Source organism: Cuculus canorus, chromosome 26 (assembly GCF_017976375.1).
Source record: "Cuculus canorus isolate bCucCan1 chromosome 26, bCucCan1.pri, whole genome shotgun sequence".
Taxonomy (NCBI): domain Eukaryota; kingdom Metazoa; phylum Chordata; class Aves; order Cuculiformes; family Cuculidae; genus Cuculus; species Cuculus canorus.
In genome coordinates this window covers 6,492,603-6,513,170 of record NC_071426.1, presented here as the reverse complement: position 1 = coordinate 6,513,170, position 20,568 = coordinate 6,492,603, and the positions used below count along the sequence as shown (strand labels likewise).

General features: G+C 48.9%; 1 protein-coding gene across 7 annotated transcripts in view; it reads left to right on the top strand.

Annotated features, from left to right (window-relative positions):
• The window catches only part of LOC104067019 (tetraspanin-15), a 66,283-nt gene that overhangs the window by 19,714 nt on the left and 26,001 nt on the right, over positions 1–20,568 (top strand). For all 7 annotated transcript variants that reach the window (XM_054088830.1, XM_054088829.1, XM_009569705.2 and 4 more), the window contains 3 exons: positions 5,884–5,958; positions 8,677–8,772; positions 16,370–16,483. In XM_054088830.1, coding sequence (XP_053944805.1) covers positions 5,884–5,958; positions 8,677–8,772; positions 16,370–16,483 — 285 coding nt within the window. The remainder of the gene's footprint in view (positions 1–5,883; positions 5,959–8,676; positions 8,773–16,369; positions 16,484–20,568) is intronic.

Sequence of the window (20,568 nt, the reverse complement as noted above, 5' to 3'; positions counted from 1 at the left end):
CCACAACCTCCTTTCAGGAAGTTGTAGAGAGCAGTAAGGTCTCCCCTCAGCCTCCTCTTCTCCAGGCTAAACAACCCCAGCTCTCTCAGCCGCTCCTCATAAGACTTGTTCTCCAGCCCCTCACCAGCTTCATTGCTCTTCTCTGGACACGCTCCAGAGCCTCAACATCCTTCTCGTGGTGAGGGGCCCAGAACTGAACACAGTATTCGAGGTGCGGTCTCACCAGTGCCGAGTACAGAGGGAGAATCCCCTCCCTGGACCTGCTGGTGACCCCATTTCTGATACAAGCCAAGATGCCGTTGGCCTTCTTGGCCCCCTGGGCACACTGCTGGCTCATGTTCAGTTGGCTGTCAACCATTACCCCCAGGTCCTTCTCCTCCGTGCAGCTCTCCAGCCATTCTTCCCCCAGTCTGTAGCACTGCATAGGGTTGTTGTGCCCCAAGTGCAGGACCCGGCATTTGGTTTTGTTAAACCTCATCCCATTGGCCTTGGCCCAGAGGTGCAGCCTGTTCAGATCCCTTTGCAGAGCCTCCCTACCCTCCAGCAGATTCACACTTCAAGAAGTGGTGGCTGCCCCATCCCTGGAGGTGTTCAAGGCCAGGTTGGATGTCCTTGGGCAGCCTGATCTAGTAGAAGACGTCCCTGTCCATGGCAGAGGGTTTGAAATAGATAATCTTTAACGTACCTTCCAACCCAACCTATTCTATGATTGTATGATTTCTCTTTCCCATTGCTCCAGAAGATCTTCCTTCTGTCTCCTTTCTCTGCCTCATCCCTGGCAAACAGAACATCCCTCTGCCATCCAAAATCCTGCTGGTGTCACATTCAAGCTTGGCATGTCTGAACCTCCCATGGCCGTAAGTGTCTTGAGTGCATCTGAGCTTGGGAGCAATGCTCAGCCTCTCTCCAAGGCTCCTCCCTTGGGCTGCATCCCAAATAAGTCACTGCATGGGTTGGTGCCTTCAACTCATCCCTGAGCTGGGTTCATCCTTTCTGCCTGGTGAGAGCACGTTCGAGCTGGGAACTGAGGTGGCTCTGTGCTGCTTGTGGTCTGGAAATGAAGCCACAGTGGGTTTGCAGCCCTCTGCCAGCCGGGGCTGGATGTGTTTACTCTGCACCAACTCGGTATTTCAGATAGGTCTAAGAGGTGGCAGAAACCCAAACACATAGAGGGCATATGGAAAGGGATTGCTCTGGGCATCCTACTTCTGGGCTTCTGTGAGAAGGCCTCCTGGTTATCCCCAAACTGGAAAGAGACCAGTGTTTAAACTGGAGGCAGAGCAGTCCCTGGGTGCTTTCCTTCTGTGCTTGGTTGGGCTTCAGGAGAGATTAACAATAATCAAACCAGTGCTGGAACTTGTTAGAAGAGGGAAGGAGCAGCTAGAAGTCTTGTTATCAAGGTATTTGAGGGAATTAAGCAGGATAATTTACTGTGAATTTGGGGATTGATGAGCTCTTTAAAGGGAGCCGGCTGCAGCAGGTGTGAATTTAATTGAGCAACTTTCCCCTGATCCCACCACCCCCAGCAAGATAAGTGTTTTATTGGGGAGTTTCCTTCCCTGAAATCTGGGCTGTGGTGGGGGTGAGATCCCTTAGAACACCTCCTGTATGAGGACAGGCTGGGAGAGTTGGGTTGTTCAGCTTCGAGAAGAGAATGGGAGACCTTAGAGCAGCTTCCAGTGTGGAAAGGGGCTCCAGAAAAGCTGGGGAGGGGCTCTGGATCAGGGAGGGCAGGGATAGGACAGGGGGAATGGTTTTGAGCTGCAAGAGGGGAGGTATAGATGAGATCTTGGGAAGAAATTCTTCACAATGAGGGTGGGGAGGCCCTGGCCCAGGTTGCCCAGAGCAGTGGTGGCTGCCCCATCCCTGGAGGTGTTCAAGGCCAGGTTGGATGGGGCTTGGAGCCCCTGATCCAGTGGGAGGTGTCCCTGCCCATGGCAAGAGGTGGAACTGGATGAGTTTAAGGTCCCTTCTGACCCAAACCATTCTGTGATTCTACGATCCCAGTCCCTCCTCTGCAGCATTTGCTTTCTCTGAGGGATGTGAGCAGTGAAGCTCAGCTGGAGGACCTCACAGTGGTGCGTGGCCATCCACTGACCTACCACTACAATCCATGCAAAGGGTTAATTTTTGCAGTCACTGGGGGAAAACCCAGCTCCTCCTGTCCTGCTTTGTGATTTTGAACTTCATGCAAGGTTAGGGCAGCTCAAGGCAGGATTGAATGCAGTTTCATGTGGATTTTTTTGGTTTTCATTTTGCTGCTGGAGCCTTTATAAGGAACAAAGCGCTGATTTCTTCATTCTGAGTCTGACAGACAGCGAGGGCTGCAATGCGTGTGCTAAAGGAACCATAACAGATGTTGCCAGGAGTTTCACTCTTAAAGGTGTGTTCCAATTACCAGTGATTGCTGCAATCCTTGTGAATGCAAGAAGAGCTTTCAGCTACATCTGTGCAGCTGGCGCAGGGTTGTGTGCTCTGCTGGGCTGCGCTTTGGGGAAAGAAAAGCTCATTTTCACTCAGGTTGCGTATTTGGCAAGATTTGTGCTGGAGACTGAAGTTTGTGGTTGCTTTTCTTGTAAATCATAGCATCATTAACGTTGGAAAAGCCCTCTCAGCTCATCCAGTCCAACCATCAACCCAACCCCATCATGCCTGCTAAATCATGTCCCAAAGTGCCACGTCTGCATGTTCTTTGAACCCCTCCATGGATGGAGACTCCACCACTGCCCTGGGCAGCCTGGTCCAGAGCATCACCACTCTTTCCATAAAGAAATTTTCCTTAATACCCAATCTAGACCTCCCCAGCACAACTAAAGGCCATTTGCTCTCATCCTGTCAAAGCCTTCTATAAATTACAGGGGTTTCCAGGAGGTGAGTCGTATCTCAGGGGGCCTGCAGGGAGATGGGCATCAACTCTGTGACTTCCCAGGGTTGCAGTTTCCCCCTTGCAAGGAATTGCAATTGACATCGGCAGTATCTTTCATCTCCATTCATACTGACACTATCGCCCTACTCATAAAAACCACAAGCTAAGCTCTTTTTCGGGCTTGCTTGCTTGGCAACGGTGGGTTTTGCTACCTATGAGCCTCGTCAGATGGGAGTGTTTGAAAGCCGCTTTCAGAGATCGTTTTTCTAATATCTGAGTACAGCTGGCGTCCCGTGGACTTCGGCCCAATGTGCCCGTGTTTGTTTATAACTTGGATATCAACCCTGGATATTAAATATGATTTCAATATGCACGGAGGTGGATGAGTTGTATTGCATAAACCTCGCCTTTTATATCTTGACTTGGTAAGCTGTGCCGCCGAAATTGAGACTGAAAGAAGGAAATTGAGTGAGGGATAAAATCATTGTGCGATGTGCGCCCAAGCATGAGAAAGAGTAGAAAACCCTCGTGCACTTAGCAGCTTGCAGGAGGGGTGTCTGGGGTTAAGCTTCTCGGTATCCTGGGTTAAAATTCTCAGTTTCTGGGAAGAGCAGCAGGGTTGGTGCTTTCAGAGGATCCTCCCATCAGCTTGGCAAGAAGAAAGGCTCTGCGCGCTACATCCCGCTGATCTTTAGGCACTGCTTGGTGCACTGGTCTGACTGTGGGCACAGCAATGGTCTCCAGCTGGTCTCTGAAGCCACTGTCCTTTATCTCTGCTCACAGCAGGACTGGGGAGAGTTTGTAGTTTTTCCTGCTAAACAAAGTGCTTTTTTTAGTTTGTTGGGTTTTTTTTGCCTTGGGTTTTAAGTAAGGTTGAAGAAAGAAAATGTTTCCAAAACTGAATCTCTCTTTCTTGCTGCAGCGTTGGGAGATCTAGACGTGCTCAATAAAACCATAAGCAGCATTGCCTTGGGTTTTCTTCCCCAGCAACACCATTTTATACCAGTGTAGATGCATGTGGCATTTTGCCTCTTATCTCTGCCTACGAGATAACAGGTTAATTGTATTCCTTAATTATGGGATTCCCTGCCTAATTATACCTGGCTTGTTATGAGCTTATTTAGCTGATGATGGAAGATGTGCTGCTCCTCCAGTGGGACTGTGCGAGCTGGTTCTTAGCAAACAAACATGAGCCAACAAAGTGCACTCGCAGCCCAGAAACCACCCGTGTCCTGAGCTGGATCCTGAACAGTGGGGTCAGCAGGGCCAGGGAGGGGATTCTGCCTCTCTGCTCCACTCTGGTGAGACCCCATCCGGAGCCCTGTGTCCAGTTCTGGAGTCCTCAGGACAGGTAGGACACGGAGCTGTTGGAGCGAGTCCAGAGGAGGCCACGGAGATGATCCAAGGGCTGGAGCACCTCCTGTAGGAGGACAGGCTGAGAGTTGGGGTTATTCAGCCTGGAGAAGAGAAGGCTCTGGGGAGAACTTAGAGCAGCTTCCAGTACTGAAAGGGGCTTCAGGAAAGCTGGGGAGGGACTCTGGATCAGGGAGGGCAGGGATAGGGCAAGAGGGAATGGGTTTGAGCTGCAAGAGGGGAGATTGAGATGAGATCTTAGGAAGAAATGTTTCCCTGTGAGGGTAGGGAGGCCCTGGCCCAGGTTTCCCAGAGCAGTGGTGGCTGCCCCATCCCTGGAGGGGTTCAAGGCCAGGTTGGATGGGGCTTGGAGCCCCTGATCCAGTGGGAGGTGTCCCTGCCCATGGCAGGGCATGGGACTGGATGAGCTTCGAGGTTCCTTCCACCTAAACCATTCTGTGATTCTATGAAATAAGCATGGTTCAAACCTCGTTAGTGGATGGCTAATTAAACCCTCCCAGTGGTTTGGGGCATGCAGTGTTGCTTTGTGGCAATGGCTCTGTGGTTTTGCCAAGCTTCGGAAATAATTTCTGGACATGCAGGTCCCTGCTACCTGCTGTTCTAATAAACCAGTGGCCAAAGTGAATATCTCCCCCACCCCCTCTGTTTAACTTGCTTTTGGATTTTTAGCTAGTTACCATGGTAACTTTCCACATTTCTTTTTATGGTGAGTCTCCAAATCTGCTGATGAAGGTAGCCGTGGGGAGACAAGTGTGAGCTGAGCAGAGCTTTGCTCTCCATCCTCTGCAAAGTTGGATGCGATGACTGATGGGACCTCTGAAATAGGGACCAAAGCACTAGGAGACGGATGGGTACAGGCTGCAAGAACATCAGAGCTTCTCGTTTAAGTTGTTTGCTCCATCAGGACATTGATTTCCAGCCTAAATTTGTTGTCACAATAGATTCAGGCATGAGTTATTGCCTGTGCTTTGGAGGTGGATGATCCTCCATTGGATGCCCACCTTGGAGACATCTGTATTCAACCAAGCGCCAGCATCCCTTCACAGAGGGATGCTGCACACCTACATCCACCCAGAGGACAGGTGCCACCCAGGTGCTGATCTCTTCTCTCTGGTCACCCAACAATGATAGGATCTGAGGGCATGGCAAGATGTGTCAGGGAGGGTTAGGTTGGACATGAGGAAAAGGTTCTTTCCCCAGAGGGTGGTGGAGCACAGGAACGGCTGCTAGGGAAGCAGTCATGGCATCAACCAGACAACGTTCAAGAAGCATTTGGCCAACATCCCATGGTGTGAATATTGGGGTGTCCTGTGCAGGGACAGGAGTTAGCCCCAATTATCTTCATGGATCCCTCCCAACTCAGGACACTACGATTCTATGGTGACATTTGCTTTCACTGCATCCATTTTCCCATGCAGAAATTGCCCATTCGAGTTGCATTTAGTCCTTCCCTTCTGCTCTCCCAGTTAGGACCAAGATCTTTGGAAGAGATCTGCAACTCCTGGGGAGCTCATAATGAAATTATGTATTTCAAAGTGTTTCAAAGCAGCTCTTGGTTTCCAGGTTTTCCTTGTTGTGGTTGACCACTGACAAATGACACAGCCTGGCTTGGAGCAGGACTAATCTTCCTTTTCTCTTTCCAGTTCTTCTGGGTCCTTCTGGCAATCTTCCTCACAGAACTGCTGCTGATATTCATCGAAATTATCTTTGAAAACAAGGTAGGTGCAATCAGGAGGCCTTTGGACACCTCATAGAATGGATTGGGTTGGAAGGGACCTTAAAGATCATTCAGTTCCAACCCCCTGTCACGGGCAGAGACACCTCCCACTGGATCCAGTTGCTCCAAGCTGCATCCAGCCTGGCCCTCAACACCTCCAGGGATGGGGCAGCCATGACAAGGCCACACATTGCAGCCGCATGTGTCGTTGGGGAGGGAAATCTTCAAGTGTCTGTAGTGTTTGTCCTAAAAGTGGGAGGGTTTCATTGCTCTTGCTCTCCTGAGGCTGCCCATCATGCTTCAGAGCTGTGATAGATCTCCAACACCACTTGGAGCCCTCACTGCAGCCACTACTCCCTGTCAGTGCTTTGTCTTGAGGACTCATTAAGCTCCTCACCTTAATTAGGTTAACGGCTGGCTTGCATGGTGAGGATAGGTTTGAGTTATAGCTGAGCTGGCGAATTGGTAAATGTTTCCAACAGATGTCCTTTCTGGCTGAAGAAACTCTGGCATTTTCAATTTAATCTTACCCTTGCAATCAATCAAACAATTAAATGGTTAATCTTGATATCTGCTGGCTCGATATCTGCTGGCACAAGGCAGGAGAAAATCTGAAATACCTGTTTATGGACTCTAAAACTCAGTTCCTCTTTGCATAAACAGCTGATGCTTTCAAACCCATCAAGCTGGGATTGGGAGTTGTGTGGTTGATGAGCCCCAAAGATGGGTTGGGGTTGGGAGTTGTGCTCTTGGTGAGCGTCGAAGTTAAAGGGAGGCAATGAGTGAGCACATTGCCTTTCAGATGTTGCAGCCGACTCTATCCAGCAGCTTTCCGCGGCTCCCCCGAACCCTCTGATGCTTGAAAAATGTGGTGCACTGGTAGGAAGAAGTGCCTCTCCGAGGAAAATCAGATTGCCGAGGCCTCATGTATCATGAAAATCAATAAGTGCTGCCGTGTAGAGGCTGTATTTTTGTGAATCACAGCATGAAATCCTCTGCTTTGCTCCACTTTTGAGCCTCTCTGCTGGTGCTCAGCACCATCCTGCACTGCAGGGATGTAATGGGAAAACACTGGTACCACCAGGCGAGAAGATTGCAGCCTCATGGTTAAATTCTGGGATTGAGTAGAAACCATTAGTGCTCGATTGTCCCTTAATTTAAATTTAACGGGCACTATCAAAATCTAATTAAAAAGCAAACAATGAAGGAGAGAGAAAAGAGAGATCTGACAAGCGATGAATCTACTTGACCTAAAATTGTTCAGAGGCACAAATCTGCATGAGGAACAATGGTTGTTTATTAAAGCTGTTAAAAACAAATTTAATTGGATTTTGTATGAAATAAGCAGGGGACAAGGAACAAATTTAGTGGCCTCGAAGCTACTGAATGTTGTAATGGGCTTTGTTGATATGCAAATGGTTTTTTGGGGATTATAGAAGACAATGGGTTTGGCATCCCTGAAGGGAAAGGAGTGGAGAGGTCTCATAACCAGAACTTAATGATTTAACCCTGCAACATTTATCTCCTACTTTAAAATGAAGCTTTAATTACTGAGGCTGCCTCCGGGCTGGCATCTTCTCCGATGGCAATAGAATCCTGGGATGGGCCTTCCTGGGGCAAAACAAGCAGAAAACAGTACAACCCTGGTGTTGCCCGTTGTGTTTGGTCCTGGTGGTGAGCAACCCAGGAATTAACATTTTAATCAACTTCCAGATGAGTGATTTCTTAAAGGTTTTCTCTGATCCCCGTGCCTGATCCGTTGCTGTCGGCAGGCTTTGTTTGCCGCTCTGACGTGCCTTCATTTCTCTTCTTTTCACTTTTTCTCCCCGTTCACGGTTTACCCAACCTCTAATTTTCATGTCAGAGTGAATTATGAAAACCAGTGCTTTCTTCCCCCCGCCTTTCCCCTGCTTCTAACTCAGAAATAAAGTTCCTTTTCCTTTCATTAGTATTTCTGCTCAGTGCTTTGTCAGGAGTCAAATGGCAAACCTGTGCTGGGCTCGGTGTAGGACATCTCGAACCTCCACTCTCATCTCCCTAATCAGCTTCCCAGGCTTCTGTAAAAGACATTTTCAATTCAATTAGTGTTTAATGTGGAATGCCTGATGTGTCAGAGTGTCCTCTGCTATATGGCTGAGGGAGCAGCAGGGAGAGCCCCAGCCTGGCTGCACCATTCCCTTTCAAGGCACGATTGGGTTCCTGGATGATTTGTTGGGATTAGAAGTGATTGAGGGCTCTGATAAGGTCTCTGCTCCTGCGTGTAGGTCATCCCATGGAGAAATCACTGCGCAGCCGGCCAGGTTGGCTGTCATGGCCCATTTCACCTCCTCCAGCCCCTCCTAATGCACCAGAACCCCCCCACCAGTGGATAAAACTCTGTTAGTCAATGGAATTGGAGAACTTGAGGGAGATGTCAAAGAAATCACATTGATAATTAAATGTAATAGGAAAAAATGAGTGGGTGAAGGTGTGTGGGTCTGCTTGCAAGTGGAGGAAACGAAAAGCTGCTATGGGATGCTGCTAACCTTGAGAGCTCCAAAATAATTAGTTTTGCCCCAAGAAATAGGCTTGTGCCAGTGTGCAGGTTGAATTTTTCCTCCGGTAACAGCTGGCAACACTTGATATGAAAAAAATGTTCATGTTTTGCAATATTTCCGCAGTCCCTCTTCCACCTGTGAGCTGTGGGTTTGATTTTTTTTTTTTTTTTCCCCGTCCCCAGATGAATGCAGTTTTCCATGCCAACATCCAGGAGGGCATCCGGCACTATTATGATGACCTTGACTTCAAGAACATCTTGGATTTTGTACAAGAAAAGGTTCGGCTTTGGAAGGGGGTGGCATAGGGGTGGTCTGGTTGGGAATTTTTCCAAGGGGCAGTTGACTCTGTGCCTCAAACAAGAAGTGTTTTTTTTTTTCCTGTACTTTTAGAGATCATAAAACCATGGAATGGTTTTGGTTGGAAGGGGCCTATGCAGTCCCACCCCCTGCCATAGGCAGGGACACCTCCCACTGTATCAGGGGCTCCAAGCCCCATCCAACCTGGCCTTGAATCTCTCCAGGGATGGGGCAGCCACCACTGCTCTGGGCAACCTGGGCCAGGGCCTCCCCACCTCACATTAAAACATTTCTTTCTAAGATCTCATCTCAGTCTCCCCTCTTGCAGCTGAAAACTCTTCCCTCATCCTGTTCCCGCCTCCCTGATCAAGAGCCCCTCTCCAGCTTTCCTGGAGCCCCTTTCTGTACTGGAAGCTGCTCTAAGGCCTCTCGTACGGGAGGTGCTCCAGCCCTTGGATCATCTAAATGGCCTCCTCTGCACTTGCTTGAACAGGTTCTTGACCTTCCTGCACTGAGGGCTCCAGAACTGAATGCAGGTCTCTCAAGAGCAGAGTAGAAGGGCAGCATCCCTTCCCTTGACCTGCTGGTTACGTTACTTATTCCCATCCCAGGGTGCTTTGCTTGACCTTCCTTGAATATCTCTCTTGGCTTGCACTGCTCTTTGTGCAGAGTGTGGTGTTGTGCTGTTCTCCAAGCTCACCCCACTGCTGTTTTCAGTGAGTTATTCTATGGTCTGTGCTCCCTGCAATGAGTATCTTCTGCTCCACACCGTACCAGGTGGACCTTACTAAGGTATTTCTATTTCCTGGTCTTGATGGGAGAATGGTGCCTAATGCCTGCAAGCTGTTTTGATAGCTCCACCAGCCTATGTACAGAGAGATGAAGGAATCAAATAGCGTGTGCTAAAGCTGCTTCAGGGCTGCAGTGACCCTTAGATAGGCCACCTTAGGTAAATATTTATACTCAGTGTGTCATCAGTAGCTGGCCAAGACCTTTCCTGACTCAACAGGAAAAGTGTGGATAGGGTGTTCTCACAGAGTAGTTGGAAAGAGAGGTGACCACCAGCCTCTCCATGGGCAGCACTGGGATCAAGCTGTTCTTGGGACTGGTGAAAGCTATGTCCAGTCCAGTAATGGGGCTTGGTATAGCCTACTTTAGCTTAGGTTGAACAGGAGGAAAAGGTTCTTTATCCAGCAGATGGTGGAGCACTAGAACAGCTCCCTGGGAAAGCAGTCAGGGTGCCAAGCCGGACAATATTCCAGAAGCATTTGGCCAACACCCTGAGCCCCACGATGTGAATGTTGGGGTGTCCTGTGCAGGGACAGGAGTTGGACTCTGTGATCCTTGTGTGCTCCTTCCAACTTTGGACATAGTATGATCCTATGAGTATTTTTAGGGGTGTGGTTTATGTTCTGACTCCTGTCTAATGCTTAGAGCCTGCCGGGGATTGGCAGGATCTTCCCCTGTCCCTGAGCCAGCCTGCAGTAAAACCATCCTCACTTTTGAGTGAGGATATTAAATTGCCCTTTATTTGTGTCATTGTGGGAGTGAAGCATTTGTCGAATGAAAACAAAGAAGTGAGGAAAAGATAAAAAATTGAGGTCTAGGAGAGAAACCATGGTGATGTTAGGCTTGTAACTTGGCTTTGGAGAGCAGAGCCAGGCTTTGCCAGCAAAGCTGCTTTGACACGAACTTTGAATGTTCTCACCTCAGTCTGATTTCTTTCCTTTCATTATGGGTTGGAGGATCATAAATATGTGAATGTTATCTCTCACTTTGAAGAAATGGAGACTGAACTCCTTCTTCTTTGATGTAGCTGGAGTTGTGCCCTCCACACTCCCCTCCTTTGGCTTAAATGCCTGCTTTGACTCTTGGAGTCATCATTGCTGAGCTGAGTGCATTAATAAAACTGGGAGCTCTCTGAAGGTCTCCGGATGAAGTGATTCCAAGAAAGATCTGAGCCTTTTTCATGTTTTTAGGATGCTCTAAGAGAGGATGCTACAATTCAGACCTCTCCATAGGATAAGTGGATGCTGCTGTGAGCAGCTGGAAAGCCCACGTGGGACCTCAATGAGCTTTGGCAAGGAGGTTTGACTGCAGATCTCTAAGGAAAGCAGCTGCATTGGTGGGAAGATTTCTTTATCCAAACTAGTGAGGATCAAGCATTTGTCTTATAATCTCACCCCATTTTTACGATGTTTTCCCATATACTTCTTCACTTGACTTTTTATTAAACATTTTCAGTGGGAGATCTTCATCTTGAAGTTTCCCTTCCCTTCCCTTCCCTTCCCTTCCCTTCCCTTCCCTTCCCTTCCCTTCCCTTCCCTTCCCTTCCCTTCCCTTCCCTTCCCTTCCCTTCCCTTCCCTTCCCTTCCCTTCCCTTCCCTTCCCTTCCCTTCCCTTCCCTTCCCAGGATGAAAACTTGCAGTCATTCTGGACAGATTGCACTCAAACCTGCTTTTTTTGTTAAAACACAAGCTCAGAGCAGTCTATTATAGAATCATGGAATCATTAAGGTTGCAAAAGACCTCTCAGCTCATCCAGTCCAACCCCACCGTGCCTGCTAAACCATGTCCCAAAGTGCCACGTCTGTGTGTTCTTTGAACCCCTCGATGGATGGAGACTCCACCACTGCCCTGGGCAGCCTGGTCCAATGCTTCATTGCTCTTTCAGTAAAGAAATTATTCCTAATATCCAATCTAAACCTCTCTTGGTGCAACTTGAGACCGTTTCCTCTCATCCCATCCCATGTTACTTGGGAGAATCATCAGTTACTTGGGAGTTATCATCATTTAGTGGTTAATTCTTGCCATGTTCCCTGTTAAAAACCTTATCTATGCATAGGTCGGCTACACGTGGCTTATTTAGCTCAGGCTAAACCACACCATACTCCTTAGGATTTGAATTTTGCTTAAACTCTCTTTCCAGTGATGCTTTTAAACTCACGACATCTGCCTTTGCACCCGTAGACCAGTAGCATACAGTAAAAATAACAAATAATTACAGTCCAAAGTACCAGGCATTAATATTTTACATTACCAGGGTGATGGCACAAATAATGCAGTTTTACCTCTCAACACCCACTCCTTCTGGCTGCCTGTGAGCAAGGAGATATGGAAATAAATTGCCCTAAAGAAAATCATACTTACATGAATCATCATTCATTTTTTTGCTGAACTCCTGCCTTCTGTGGTCCCTGGGTGCGAGGCTGGAGGCCAGGCTGACTTAAAAGCCCAGGTTTGCCCTGAGTCGCTCACTGCAGCTCTGCTGCTCCTCGCTTTATCTCTTCTTGGTGCTCTGCTGAGTAGAGGTGAAAGAGAAGAGTTCAAATCACCAGGCTGAGCACGGGATTTGAATTTCAAACAGCTGCTGGGGCTGCAGTTCTTGCTGAAACCAAGTGGTTCCAAACTTGAAGTAAGGCTTGGAGTGATGAGGATGTTGTGCTTGCAAACCTCCTCCTTTCTTCTTGGGGAAGATTAAAATCAGCCTTCACAAGGTTTTCAAGAGGGTGAGGGTTTTAGCCATAATGAGCCCTGATCCTCTGGGTGGTGGGGGTGGTCTTTGACACAAGAGAGCTTCTCAGATGTAACCTGTGATTCTTTTTCCATGGGCACTCTTTGTTTTTTCCTGCTTGTTATGCTTCTTGGAGCTCCAGGAGCCCACATGAAAATAAAACTCACACTGAAGTCTGTTTCAGCTTATGAGAAATAAATCCAGGCAAACCAGCAGTTTGGGCTAGACCTCTATTTGCAGAGAACAAAACACCCTGTCGAGGCTTCCCAGCAGCTGGTAACCCTCATTATAAGGATTTGGTGCTAATTTCTGCACTATTATAAAAGCAAACAGAAGCTACTTCTTTGCAGCATGGGGATATTGAATGTGTAGCAATATGTAGCTTTGAGGAGCCATTGGAGTGAGCCCAGAGGAGGAAACAGAGATGATCCAAGGGCCGGAGCACCTCCTGTACAAGGACAGGCTGAGAGAGTTGAGGTTGTTCAGTCTGGAGAAGAAAAGACTCCAGGGAGATCTTAGAGCAGCTTCTAGTATGGAAAGGGGCTCCAGGAAAGCTGAGGAGAGGCTCTGGATCAGGGAGTGCAGGGACAGGACTGGGGGAATGGTTTTGAGCTGCAAGAGGGGAGATTGAGATGAGATCTTGGGGAGAAATGTTTTGCTGTGAGGGTGGGGAGGCCCTGGCCCAGGCTGCCCAGAGCAGTGGTGGCTGCCCCATCCCTGGAGGTGTTCAAGGCCAGGTTGGATGGGGCTTGGAGCCCCTGATCCAGTGGGAGGATCCATGGCAGGAGGTGGGACTGGGTAGGCTTTGAGGTCCCTTCCAACCCAAACCATTCCATGATTCTATGATATTGATATCAATATCCCTTTAAGAGTTTCTCTCCCCTCTCTCTCCCAGGCAACTTCTGCAAGCTGCTCTCCCTCACTGATAGGGTTAGGATCAAAAGCAATAAAGAAACAAAAGCTAGGAAGATAGAAAATAGTTGTAAATCTGTGGGTTGGCTGCTCCTGGCCGTATCTGCCTCTCCTGTCATGGAGGAGGCCATGAAGACGCTGGGAGCGGCTGTCTTTTCTTGCTACTGTTGGCCAAGATGAGTTGTAGCCCATCAGCAAGAGCCCATCAGATGCTCTCAGCGTTAAACCTCTCCCAGAAACTGCTCCTTTCAGAGCGTGGTGCTTCAAGACATGGAAAAAACTGGGTTTTACTAAGCACACATTCCTCTCCTGCCCAGTTCAGGCTTTCCTTTCCAGGGGAAAAAAGTAAAGATTCAAGCTTGTTTACCAAGCGAAGGATGACTCTGGATATAATAAGCCCACTTTTATTCTGTGGAGAACAGAAAATTACTTTCATTATATTTTTTCTTCTTCATTGTGTGAACAGAAAAAAACCCAAGATTTTTTTTCCTTTGTAGCTGTAGCATTTGATCTTTTATTTAACTTGACGGGAAGAGAAATCCCTGTTAAACTGCGGAGCCTTATTAGCATCTTGTCAAATGGCACCGACTGGCTGAGCTGCCTTCAAGAACCAAGAAATACTTTCATTCCAGACACTATAAGAACCATCTCTCCTGCGTAACCAGGGAACAGGATGGATTAGTCACCTGTAATTAAATAAGTGAAGCATGAATGAGCCTGAGCTTTCCTGAGCTCCTGAAGGCAAGGATTCCTCCAATACACGTGTTCACAACTATAACTGCTGCACGCCTCTAAGATCACAGAATCACAGAATCACAAGGTTGGAAAGGACCCAATGGATCATCGAGTCCAACCATTCCTAACACTCCCTAAACCATGTCCCTCAGCACTTCATCCACCCGTTCCTTGAACACCTCCAGGGAAGGCGACTCGACCACCTCCCTGGGCAGCCTCTGCCAGTACCCAGTGACTCCTACTGTGAAGAATTTTTTTCTGATATCCAACCTGAACCTCCCCTGGCGGAGCTTCAGGCCATTCCCTCTTGTCCTGTCCTCAGTCACTGGGGAGAAGAGCCCAGCTCCCTCCTCTCCACAACCTCCTTTCAGGTAGTTGTAGAGAGTAATAAGGTCATCCCTCAGCCTCCTCTTCTCCAGGCTAAACAACCCCAGCTCTCTCAGCCGCTCCTCATAAGACTTGTTCTCCAGCCCCTCACCAGCTTCGTTGCTCTTCTCTGGACACACTCCAGAGCCTCAACATCCTTCTTGTGGTGAGGGGTCAGAACTGAACACAATATTCGAGGTGTGGTCTCACCAGTGCCGAGTACAGAGGGAGAATAACCTCCCTGGACCTGCTGGTCACACCGTTTCTGATCCATGCCAAGAAGCCGTTGGCCTTCTTGGCCCCCTGGGCACACTGCTGGCTCATGTTCAGTCGGCTGTCAACCATCACCCCCAGGTCCTTCTCTTCCGTGCAGCTCTCCAGCCACTCTTCCCCCAGTCTGTAGCGCTGCATAGGGTTGTTGTGCCCCAAGTGCAGGACCCGGCATTTGGCCTTGTTAAACCTCATGCCATTGGCCTCGGCCCAGCAGTCCAGCCTGTTCAGATCCCTTTGCAGAGCCTCCTACCCTCCAGCAGATCCACACTTCCTCCCAGCTTAGTGTCATCTGCAAACTTGCTGAGGGTGCACTCAATGCCTTCATCCAGGTCATTGATAAAGACATTGAACAGAGCTGGACTCAGTACTGAGCCCTGAGGAACTCCACTTGTGACTGGCCTCCAGCTGGAGTTAACTCCATTGACCACCACTCTCTGGGCCATCCAACCAGTTTTCAACCCAGGAGAGTGTGCGCCTGTCCAGGCCAGAGGCTGACAGTTTCTGAAGCAGAATGCTGTGAGAAACTGTGTCAAAGGCTTTACTGAAGTCCAAGAAGACTCCATCCACGGCCTTTCCCCCATCCAGTAGTCGAGTGGTTTTGTCACAGAAGGTGATCAGGTTAGTTTGGCAAGATCTGCCTTTTGTAAACCCATGTTGACTGGGCCTGATCACCCGGTTCTCTTGCGTGTGCTTCATGATAGCACTCAAGATTACCTGTTCCATGACTTTCCCCGGCACTGAGGTGAGACTGACAGGCCTGTAGTTCCCCGGATCCTCCCTGCAACCCTTCTTATATATGGGCACAACATCAGCCAGCCTCCAGTCCAGTGGAACTTCCCCAGTCAGCCAGGACCTCTGGAAGATGATGGATAGGGGTTTGGAAAGGACATCCGCCAGCTCCTTCAATACTCTTGGGTGGATCCCATCCGGCCCCATAGACTTGTGGGCGTCTAGCTGGGCAAGCAAGTCTCTAACCGCCTCCTCTTGGATCACGGGAGCCTCATTCTGCCCCTCTAACTCTTGGATTTGTAAACAGAAGGAACAACTTTCTTTGCTATTAAAGGCTGAGGCGAAGAAGGCATTAAGTACCTCAGCCTTGTCCTTATCCCCTGTCACTGTTATTCCTTCTGCATCCAATAGAGACTGGATATTCTCCCTCGTCCTCCTTTTCCTGTTAATGTATTTGTAGAAAGACTTTTTGTTGTCTTTCACAGAACTTAGCGAGTTTTACTTCTAGTTGAGCCTTGGCCCTCCTGATTTTTTCCCTGCACGATCTCACTTCCTCCCTGTAGTCCACCCAAGATGCCTGTCCTTTCCTCCAAAGCACATAGAGCTTCTTCTTATTATTGACACCTCTTGAGATCTCCCTGCTCCACCAAGCTGGCTTTTCCCCCCGCCGGCTCCTTTTCCGGAACACAGGGATGGTTTGCTCTTGAGCTGCTAGGATTTCACTTTTCAAGAGCACCCAACCCTCATGGTCTCCCTTGCCCTGAAGGACTGTTTCCCACGGGACTTTGCTAATCAACCTTCTGAACAGGCCAAAGTCTGCCCTCTGGAAGTTTAATGTGATAGTTAATGAGGCTAAAGAACCCCTTTTCTTTTCTTGCAGTGTCTTCAACTTCTTATTTAGGCTCATGGAAAGCAGAAAAGAATCGAGACTCTCAATGCTGGCGATGCAAAGCGGCGACGGAGATGCAGAGCGAGGCTGGAGGGGAGGTCAGTGGGCTGGAGGTGTCGCGGTTTGTTCAGTTCATCCTCTCCTCTTCATCTTCTTTGCAGTTTTCATGCTGTGGTGGCGATGAATACCGAGACTGGGAGGTTAACCTGTACCACTCCTGCAACAGCAGCGGGCCGCTGGCGTGTGGTGTGCCCTACACGTGCTGCATCAGGAAGGTAAGGCAGCCAAGGCATGGAAAGGGCCTTTCTTTCAGTAAATATGTCAGCAAAACACCCTCTTGCAGCTGGTTATTGTGGCATATTTCTGTGCTATAGAGTCTCTTCCCTATAAGATGATCCTGGGAACTACTGACCTGTCTCACCTCTGTGCCTGGGAAGCTCATGGAACAGATCCTCCTAGAAGCTCTGCTCAAGCACATGGAGGACAGGGAGGTGATTAATGGCAGCCAGCATGGCTTCACCAGGGACAAGTCCTGTCTGACCAACTTCGTGGCCTTCTATGATGGGGTAACTGCAGCAGTGGACATGGGTAAAAAGATGGATGTGATCTATCTAGACTTCTGTAAAGCCTTTGACGCAGTCCCCCACCACATCCTTCTCTCTAAATTGGAGAGATATGCCAAGTGCAAGGTCCAACACCTGGATCGGGGCAGTCCCTGTTTTCACTACAGGAATGGGGATGATGTGATTGAGAGCAGCCCTGAGGAGAAGGACTTGGGGTGCTGGTTGATGAGAAGCTTGACATGAGCTGGCAACATGCACTCACAGCCCAGAAGACCTACTGTGTCCTGAGCTGCATCCAAAGCAGCGTGGGCAGCAGAGCGAGGGAGGTGGTTCTGTCCCTCTGTTCCTCTCTTGTGAGACCTCATCTGGAGTCCTGTGTCCAGTTCTGGAACACTCAAGATAAGACGGACACAGAGCTGTTGGAACAGGTCCAGAGGAGGCTACAAAGGTGATCTGAGGGCTGGAGCACCTCTGCTATGAAGACAGACTGAGAGACTTGGAGTTGTTCAGCCTGGAGAAGAGAAGGCTCTGAGGAGACCTTATAGTGACCTTCCAGCACGTGAAGGGGCTCCAAGAAAGCTGGGGAGGGGCTGTTTACAAAGGCCTGGAGTGATAGGACGAGGGGCAACGGGGATAAACTTGAGAGGGGCAGATTTAGACTGGGCATAAGGAGGAATTTCTTCATGAGAAGAGTGGAGAGCCCTGGCCCACGTTGCTTCAAGAAGTGGTGCCTGTCCCATCCTTGGAGGTGTTCAAGGCCAGAGTGGACTGGGCTTGGAGCCCCTGATCCAGTGGGAGGTGTCCCTGTCCATGGCACGGGGTGGAACTGGATGATCTTTAGCGTCCCTTCCAACCCAAACTATTCTATGATTCTTCCAAACTTCATTGCCATCTTGCAGAGCAGTTTGATACAGCACCAGCATGAGATGCTAAAGAAGCTAGAAACATATATATAGACTACACTGTATTTTAGTAGATTTAATATAGAATAAATACCAAAGCACTGGGCCATTTAATTGCCTTTCTGTCATGCAACGGAGTTGTTAGAAAGGCTGAGTTCCTGTTTTTCAACCTAATGTGAGATATAAAAAGGGTTTGGAAGATTGTTTTGCAAAGAAATAGAATCACAAGAAGGTCATTTGAGACCAAACACTTGCAAATAGTAGATACAATAAAAAGATCAATGCGAGTCTTGTGGCTCGCTGGTAGCTTGGCTCTGATGACTTGTAAGCTGTGAGGAGTTAACAGCGAGACTGTAAGGTTTGCTTGTAGACTCCAAGAATGTCCTGAGTTTGAAGGGACCCGCAAGGACCAACTCCTGTCCCTGCACAGGACACCCCAACATTCATACTGTGGAGTTGAGGGCGTTGGCCAAATGCTTCTGAAATGTTGTCCAGCTTGGCACCGTGACTGCTTTCCCGGGGAGTTGTTCTAGTGCTCCACCACCTGCTGGATAAAGAAGCTTTTCCTATTGTCCAACCTAACCCTCCCCTGGCATCTACCTGTCATTCCCTCTGGTCCTGTTGTTGGTCACCAGAGAGAATCGCTCAGCACCTCCTGCTTCTCCTCCCCTTGTGAAGAAGCTGCAGAGCACCATGATGTCTCCCCTCAGTCTCCTGCAGGCTGAACAGACCCAGTGACTTCAGCTGCTCCTCACACACCTTCCCCTCTAAACCCTTCACTGACTCCGTGGCCTCGTCTGGATGCCTTCCAGTAGCTTTAGACTCTTTCTATCCTCTGGTGCCCAGAACTGCCCCAGTGCTCAAGGTGGGCCCACTGCAGCACGGAGCAGTGGGGGACAATCCATTCTGTTATTATGTGATTCATTCTTGTACTGTTGTTGGATTTTTAATGGAAAAAAGTGAAATCTGAGGTATTTTAATTATCAGTGGAAGTCTGACATGCAAATCAGCTGCAAAAATAATTGTCATCTCTAATCAGGGAGTTGATTAAGAATCGTAAAGCTCCTGAAGATGGAATTAGAAATTCATGTGGTGTTCTTTTGTGTTATGAGAGAGGATGTGCCGGAGAGAGACAAGTGTGTTTTTCAGTATTTTTACACTCCCCATGGTTTTGGGTGACAAATTGGCAAACAAAAGACCTGAGCACAGCTGGCAGTAGGTATTGTTCTTGATGATATAAGAAATCAAACATGATTTTTTCCTGGAATCTTCAGCACTGGAAGGACATGGAGCTGTTGGAGCGAGTCCAGAGGAGGCCACACAGATGATCCGAGGGCTGGAGCACCTCCTGTATGGGGACAGGCTGAGGCAGTTAGGGTTGTTCAGTCTGGAGAACGGAAGGCTCATGGGAGACCTTAGAGCAGCTTCCAGTATGGAAAGGGGCTCTGGGAAAGCTGGAGAGGGGCTCTGGATGAGGGGGTGCAGGGATGAGATGAGGAGGAATGGTTTTGAGCTGCAAGAGGGGAGATGGAGATGAGATCTTAGGGAGAAATTTTTTTCTGTGAGGGCGGGGAGGCCCTGGCCCAGGTTGCCCAGAGCAGTGGTGGCTGTGCCATCCCTGGAGAGGTTCAAGGCCAGGTTGGATGGGGCTTGGAGCCCCTGATCCAGTGGGAGGTGTCCCTGCCCATGGCAGGGGTGGGACTGGATGGGCTTTGAGGTCCCCTCTGCTGAAATGGTTCTATGATTCTTTGACTCTGTTCTAGTAGGGTAAATAATAGGGCGATTTTTTAGCTTTCCATTGGAAGGAGCCGGGCTTGAGATGCTCCAGAGAAGGACTGTAACCGCCACCCCTGGGAGGGAAAGTCCACAGTAAATCCTCTATGCTTTTTTCAAGAATTAAAGCCCACGAATGTGGCTCTGACAGGTTTTATGGGAAGTGAGGCCTCACCAAATGCATCTAAATCTCGATGAGAAACGAAACTTTTCTTGGTGAGAGCAGTAACCGTGTAGATAGATAGAGCCTCATTCTTCAGACACTTTAGTTTCAGCACTACAGGTTTTTTTAGGTTAAGAAATCAGCCTGTTGCAATATCAATAGTGGGTGAAATGGATTACAAGAGCCAGCTCCTGTGGGAGTTTTCTGCTGTCTGTGACATAAACCAAGTAATTTAGTTAAAATGAGAGAGTAAAACCCTTGTAACAGCATTTTCCGTAAGCTCCAGTACGTTTGTAGCTGTTTGCTGAAATGGCGAAGCTCTCATGGGGGTTTTCCTTGTGAGCTGAGAAAGTGGGAGAAGCACCTCTGCACCTTGGGATGAAGGAGGTATTTCTGTGTGATCCTCTGGACATACCTGATTGGGTCTTAACAACATGCAAACCTTGCTAAAAACCCTTTCTACCAGAATTTAGTTTCAGGGATGAAGAGAAGATCTTGCCTTGGCCCTGCAGCTGGAGGGACAACCACAGACCACCCAGGCACGTGTTTGGGTTCTGTGGTGGCTGGAGATGAACAGAATCATAGAATAGTTTGGGTTGGAAGGGACCTCAAAGCCCATCCTGTTCCACCCCCTGCAATGGGCAGGGACACCTCCCACTGGATCAGGCTGCCCAAAGCGCATCCAACCTGGCCTTGAACACCTCCAGGGATGGGGCAGCCACCACTTCCCTGGGCAACCTGGGCCAGGGCCTCCGCACTCCTATAGTGAAGAAATTCCTCCTTATTTCCAGTCCAAATCTGCCCCTCTCCAGCTTATACCCATCGACCCTCATCCTACCACTCTTGTGTCTGTATAAACAGCCCCTCTCCAGCTTTCTTGTAGCCCCTTCAGATACTGGACGCAATGTTCTCTCTGCTGTGAATAACCTTTTTATCTACCACTTACAAACCTACTGGCT